The 6,702-nt window shown below is 33.1% G+C and overlaps 1 protein-coding gene across 6 annotated transcripts; it reads right to left on the bottom strand.

Annotated features, from left to right (window-relative positions):
* Window positions 1-1,600: 1,600 nt before the first annotated feature.
* LOC140817454 (uncharacterized) lies at window positions 1,601-4,783 on the bottom strand. Of its 6 annotated transcripts, XM_073177147.1 has the most exons (8): window positions 4,646-4,783; window positions 4,325-4,475; window positions 3,985-4,136; window positions 3,243-3,298; window positions 2,521-2,788; window positions 2,083-2,386; window positions 1,919-1,992; window positions 1,601-1,825 (listed from the first exon to the last, which is right to left on the bottom strand). In XM_073177147.1, the coding sequence occupies exons 3-6, from the start codon at window positions 4,007-4,009 to the stop codon at window positions 2,301-2,303; spliced, it is 435 nt and encodes a 144-aa protein (XP_073033248.1). In that variant the 5' UTR covers window positions 4,010-4,136; window positions 4,325-4,475; window positions 4,646-4,783; the 3' UTR covers window positions 1,601-1,825; window positions 1,919-1,992; window positions 2,083-2,300. The 6 variants fall into 6 exon arrangements, with proteins under 6 accessions (XP_073033248.1, XP_073033242.1, XP_073033244.1 ...); XM_073177141.1 differs by lacking the exons at window positions 3,985-4,136; window positions 4,325-4,475; window positions 4,646-4,783 and adding exons at window positions 3,377-3,473; window positions 3,559-3,667; XM_073177143.1 differs by lacking the exons at window positions 3,985-4,136; window positions 4,325-4,475; window positions 4,646-4,783 and adding exons at window positions 3,377-3,473; window positions 3,559-3,667 and having other exon boundaries at window positions 1,923-1,992.
* Between the last annotated feature and the right edge of the window lie 1,919 nt (window positions 4,784-6,702).

The raw sequence follows: 6,702 nt of genomic DNA, 5'->3' as shown, positions 1-6,702 counted from the left end.
GAGACAACTGCTATTTCAACTGATCTTCCACCTGAAGTACCTTTGGACTCTGCTGCTGATCCAACTTCTTCTCTCCACAGCCTCAAAAAGCAGCTTTATCAGAAGATATTACTGAAATGGTCAATCCTTCAACTAAAACAACTGACGGGGCCCTATTAATCTTCGATCAAGAGTACAGAGAGCAGGAACCAGAAACCTTTGGAGCCATGTCTCCTGACATCTCAATAGCAACTGAATCTTTGTTTGAAGAAATTCAGGCGATTCAGACCAACCTCGTCGGTATAGTGACCTCAATTTAATATATCAAATCAACCCAATTTTTGCACACTATGAGGACTACAAGAATAAATGCTTATGATGACATTCATATTCAATATTTAGTCACATTTAAGTTTTAGTGACACCTAAAACAAATGTCTTATGTTCTAATGTCGTCTTAAACTTCCTGACATTTTTAATGTCACTATAAGATGTTAATGACAACTTAATACGTGTTATCAGGAAAACTCATGTTTTAAAGACATTTATACATACCTTGTTATTATAGTAATAATGACAAATTTATATGTCAGTTAAAATAATTTATAATAACAACTAAAAGTGTCGTGTATTTTATTTATAGTGACAATAAAAAATGTCATTAATGATATGTAAAAAAGTTAATTTAAAATGTCTCATTATGTAATCTGTAATGGCACTTACAAATGTCTTCTATATTAGTATATAAGGAAATTGAAAATTGTCATTAATAGTTGTTTATAACAATGTTTTCAAAACCGGACCGGACCGGCCGGTTGGACCGGTTCAACCGTGAACCGGCCTTCAGACCGGTCCGGACATAAATAAAAACCCGGAAAACAGGTTTAACCGGAAAAAAACCGGTTAAAACCCGGTTCAACCGGAAAAACCGGAAACCGGCCGGTCTTCAGGAACCGGCCGGGTCTGTGAAATTATAAAAAAAATTGCCCAGAGATCGGCGACGGTTATTTCAAAAACCGTCGCTATATAGCGACGGTTAAAGAATAACCGTCGCTATTTAGCGACGGTTTTTTTAAAACCGTCGCTAAATAGATGTTTGCTACTTTTTTTATAATTAATCTTGATGTTTACTTGGACACTTAAACTTGGTCATCACTATTTGGTTACATGTTATGTGTAATTTGGATTTTTGAATTTGAAAAATGATTTTTATTTTGATATTTATTGTAATTTTCATCTTAAAAATTAAATAAAAACTATAAAAACATAAATAATCAATATTTTACTATTTTATTTATTATATAAAATAAATAAAATATTAATTTTATTGATCCGGTTCGACCGTCCGGTCGAACCGGTTGAACCGGTTGAACCATTTTTTAAGACTTGACCGGTTCGATTAACGGTCCGGTTATAAAAACACTGGTTTATAATGACTTTTTGAAATGTCTCCATATGAGTTTTACAATGATATCTTTTCTGTACATGATTTAATTTTCTATTGTGACATAAAAAATATCATATTTTATGAAATGTAATTGATTTTCAATATTTTCGTGATATAATATTCAAGGACATAACAAATTAACATAAATACAAAAACAAAATTTTAAAATAAAAATTAAATTTTTAATCAATAACTGTCATTAATTTTGCAATCATTAATGTATAAGACTGACAAATTTGTTACCTCGAAAAACATCTATACCCCAACAAATGTATCAAATGTATTTAGTTTAAGAACTAGCAAACAATTAGGTCTTGTGAAGCAAAACATAAGCAAACTTGTGATGCATCTTCATTCTTCAACCATCTCATCTTAATCAAAATACAATATTTTTGTCACCTACAATAAAAATTCATATATTTGTATGAATGAAATAAAATTAAAGAAACACAAAATAAAGAGATTAAAATTTAATTCAAACTAGTGAATAACAAACCAAATGATAAATTGAAAAATTAATATTTATCCAAATGCACAAAGTAGAAATCTTCCTCATTAACTGTCAACTGTAAATATAATTGATATTGGTTTAAAAAGATACTGACATGACGGATATAACAATAAATACTAATTAATTGAAAAGTTGAATACCATACCAAATGACAAGGCCAAGCTATCATTCCTCCAAGTGTATCCCAACCTCTTGTAAAACATCATATGGCCTAATCAAACTCTCTTCCCATTTGTGGACAACTAGAACTTGTATTTCACACCAATTTGGTCCCAACGTCTGTCTTCCTACTTCGGTATTTGGATCCATGCTACGAATCGTGTGTTGTTTCTCACAAAATTATATGTTTTGCCGAACACTGAATCACTCCTCATCAGAAGATTCAGTACCAGCCTTGTCTTTTTTATTAAGAAGATCCTCAATTGCATCAGATGCTTTCACAGTTCCACCTGAAAGAAATAGATAAAATTTAAATGCAAAATTCTAATCTGGTCAAGATAAATTTTTAAAAGAAGAAAAGTGATATTCAAGAGAGTCTAATTTAGTAATATTATACAACAGAGTAGGAAATCAGAGTTTTCACCTTCATCATTAGGAGTGTTACCACTTATATCCACAGATTTTAGAGAATCTGAAACCATATCCATGGCAGACTCTGTTTTCCCTGCGCTACCGACCTGAGGACAGGAATTTTTTTCGGGTTGACGACCACATGGATCACTATGATTCTTCTGAGCTGGGATTCCATTTTTACTTTTTTCTGAACCTTTCTCTTTGCCTATTGCTGGAGACGCTGATGGTGATTTATTTTTATCATCCATTAAGTATATGCTAGGATCCAAATGTATTCCCTGCCATTGTCAGAAATAACTCAATATATCAACATGAGCACAAAAATTATATGTTCGATTCCACTGCATACACATCCATGCCATCCATTAGCACCACCTTTTTTTCTTCTTTACCTAGTGATCCACACATAATGGCTGAACTCTTAATGATAATGATGTTGAGAATGGAGTTAAAACATTCCACTACGAGCATATTCACATTTTCTTCTTTCTAGTAATTACTTTTGCTTTTTCATCGTCTATATTGATTTCTATAAACGCAACAATATTGATTCTACTGTCACTCTTATGATGGTTTCTACAACTTTTTCCCTGAACGAAATCTTTCTCGAGTACCTTTCCCATTTCTAGTAATGGACCTTCGCTACTTCCTTTACAATGGAGTTTGATTAACACACCAGAACATAACCAAATAAGTAATTCCAGCATAGTAGTATCTTTTGAAGAATCAAACTTCAATTATGATTGGCTTTCCATCCTTCATTGCTTTCTTTAAATCACCAGCCAAACCTACAAGCAATACCAATTAATATACCTGTCATAATTCCTGTAATTCTAGAGAGTAATATAAGAAAAGCTACGCAGTACCTTTACGAACAATCCAGCATTCTCTACAAAATTCAGTTATTAGTTCCTCAGATGAGCCAAGTCTCGTGCCCATATAGGGGAAAAGATTAATGGTGCACTGAGATAAATTTATAGACGAATCAGTGATTTAGTATTACCCAGGATTGCACAAGATTTCTCAACAATTTAATAGTTGGTAGCACCATGAATAGAGAGATACCTAATGACAATAGATTTTGAAGGGAGAGAGGAAGCAAGCAACCAATATTTCTCCAATGGGATATGACAAATCAACCTTCAAACAAGGTTCAACTGCAAAAGAAAAAAAGATATACACAAACTCACTCATCAAGGCCAGAATTATTGTTATTTAACGGATATTTATGATTATGTATGCCTTAAAATAGAGCATTGTAAACATAATCTCACAGTTTCAAAATGAAGTAACTTAGCCGCATAAGTTGTAACAGCTCTTGTAAGTTTTTCATAAATAATGTAGTACCTTAAGAGAAAGAATGAGCCAACATTTATCCAAGGAAGACTAGTCAAAACACTAATCATCAAATCATTCAGGTGCGGATTTGAATATAAATTTTTAGACAGTGATGAAAAGAAAAATCTGTGCCTACTATGTTGCTGTCCGTAGTAACTCATACACCTTGCCTGTCTGTGCCATTAATAAAATATTCTAATATCAGTATGAGAACAGAAAAGTTTAAATATTGAAGTGCTGGAATCACTCTCCAAGAAAGATGCAAGCTTTATACATAAGAGAAATCACCTGCAAAACAGATGATAAAAAATGGAACTGTGAACCAAAACCTAAATTATCTCTTAAAACCGGAATGAAAACCATTTGTCCCTATTTATAGTTCTCGCAATTGAACAAACATTTCTCCAACAGAATTTGTAAAATAAAAGGGGTAAACAGAAGGGGTACATACTTTCACGTTTAATTTGCATATTTACCTGAAATCAAATTGGAGGAGCAGAGGAAGGGGTCGGGTAGCGAGTCGTGGGAGCTTTTAGGGATGGTGAAACGAGACAAGAGAGATGAGCAATGGGGAGGAAATAAAAGAGAAGCACCAACTACGAGCAGCTCAGGCAACGTAACTAATCTCTGCATACAGGTTCTTTGAATCAAGATTCAAAACAAAAATAGCAAAATCATGAACTTAGACAGATAGATTCAGATTAATGAACCCCATAACGATTACAAGAACTGACAATCAAAACTAAGCAGCACACGATCAAATTTGACAGTAGGCATAAACATGAAATCGAACTCACTCGGTGCCTTTCTGTCTAAGAATCCGAAACTGCTCACGCGAAAGAACTGCACGCCACTCCTCCTCGACGGAAAACGTCGTGGTGAGGGAGAGAGCATGGGGAGTAGGGTGGGAAGTTCTTTCTTTCACGGGAATGAATTGGGGGATGGGTTTTGCTGATTTCTTGTTTTTTTTCTTTTAATTAATATTTTTTTTAGTTTGTTAATGATTTTTTTAAAATGGGAGAAAAATAGATAAAATAAATGTAGAAATAGTTGGGTTTGATAACATTGGAGGAAGGAAAATAATTGTTTTCTTTATATAAAAAATGACATTAATTAAAAATGTCAGGATAACTAATCTAATATGTTTTTTTATTTTACACATTATTAATTTTTTACAAGTGTATTATTAAGTATTTGTAACAATATTTAATTAAAAGTGTCTACAAAGAAGTGTCACAATAATCATTTATTGTTGTAGTGGATGTTTGATTTTATAAAGGACAATACCATGGGAAAATTGCAGCAAATTCAAAAGGACTTCACTTCATTATTCCTTCAAATGGACGAACTTCGGAAAGACATAGTGTCCGTTGAAGCTCATTCCCAGACTCAAGCTTTGGTTACAAGATGTCTTGACTTTCTGGAAAGCACTATGTCCAAAAGAATGGATTTACTGCAAGAGATACTATTATATGTGGTGTCTAATATCTCCTCATATGTGCAAATCTTATCGAAAAATGTTGATGGGTTTGACAAAAGAGGGAAGAACAAGAAGAAGGAAAGGATCAACAAGAGAAATCTTCGAAGACTATCAAAAAAAAAAAAATAGAAGATTATTTCATTCAGATTATTTGAAGATTATTTCATTCCTTCATTCTTTTATTCTTTGTACGAATCTGTACATTGAAAGAATTATTTTATCTACAATGAGTTCAGTTGATCAGTATCAGTTCTTAATTTCCATGTTTTGTCAAACACCTAAAAGGGAGAAATTGATGGAAACTGAATTTCGGTTGTTTGACAAACTGAGCGTATAACTGATCTAAAAAGAATAATAACTGATCTAAAACATGTTGCCATTAACTGAAGAAAAACACGCAGACTTTCGAAGGCAACTGAACTACGCAGACAACTGACTGTTCAGTTGGAACTGATCAGTTACTACAAACAGTTGTGAGCTTCTGAAATACATTCTATCAGCCGATCCCTCAACTGAACACGTCATCAGTTAAGACATTCGACTGACAAAAGCTGACTGCAACAAGTAGTTGGATCGCCGCATTACAGAAAAGCTGCAGTGTACGACTGTCAAAAGAATGTTGACGTGGCATGCAACAGATAGAAAGGTTCAAATTGTATTTAATATTACCGTTGGAGAGAAGCCTATAAATAGTAGAGAAGATCAACTGAAGAATAGCTCTAAAACCTTTGAAACTCTCGAACTACTGAATCATTGAACATCTAAATTCTTGAGCACTCGAAATCTATTCAGATACTCTGTTGAAATTTTTGTAAACAGAAAATCTCATGTTTATTGTATACATTCTTAGATATTTGGCTATAATTCGAGCTTTCAACACAAACTGTATTACTCGATCTAGAAGAGATCGGTTGTGTTAGATTTATTCAGTTCTATTGAGTACTGAAAACTACTTTGTAACTAAGAGTTTCAGTTTGGCATTGTTAAGTCTAAAACTGAAGTGGGTCTGTACAAGTATTTGTATCGATCAAAGTCTTTTAGTGTATATCATATCCTTTGATAGAAGGGGTGGCGTGGGAGTCTTTGAAATCTCCGAACATCCATCAGTCTGTTTATTTCAGCACAACTATTTGTTAACAGATTTATATTGACTTACAAGATTCTCGAGTATCAGTTTATCACTAAACTGACTCATCAGTTGAAAATGTTTTGAAACTTGTGAGTGTTTATTCAATCCCCCCCTTTTTCTAAACAATCTTTCACCCTTAACCGATCCTATCACAAAGAAACAAAGAAGAACAATAGAATAAGAAAAAATAATAGATAAAACTTGTTTTAAATTCTTGATCTGATTATCAAACGCTTAATCAAAAC

The sequence above is a fragment of the Primulina eburnea genome, chromosome 16 (genome assembly GCF_022965805.1).
Source record: "Primulina eburnea isolate SZY01 chromosome 16, ASM2296580v1, whole genome shotgun sequence".
In the NCBI taxonomy this organism is placed as follows: Eukaryota; Viridiplantae; Streptophyta; class Magnoliopsida; order Lamiales; family Gesneriaceae; genus Primulina; species Primulina eburnea.
Note: the sequence above shows the minus strand (reverse complement) of the source record. Positions and strands in the feature narration are given on the sequence as shown.

Excerpts from the sequence above, each read along its gene's own strand:
- LOC140817454 (XM_073177141.1), bottom strand. Across the intron at positions 3,299-3,376 it reads ATGCTGGATTGTTCGTAAAG|GTTTGGCTGGTGATTTAAAG; the intron begins GTACTGCGTAGC and ends TATTGCTTGTAG. Across the intron at positions 2,789-3,242 it reads GAAAGCCAATCATAATTGAA|GGAATACATTTGGATCCTAG; the intron begins GTTTGATTCTTC and ends TGACAATGGCAG.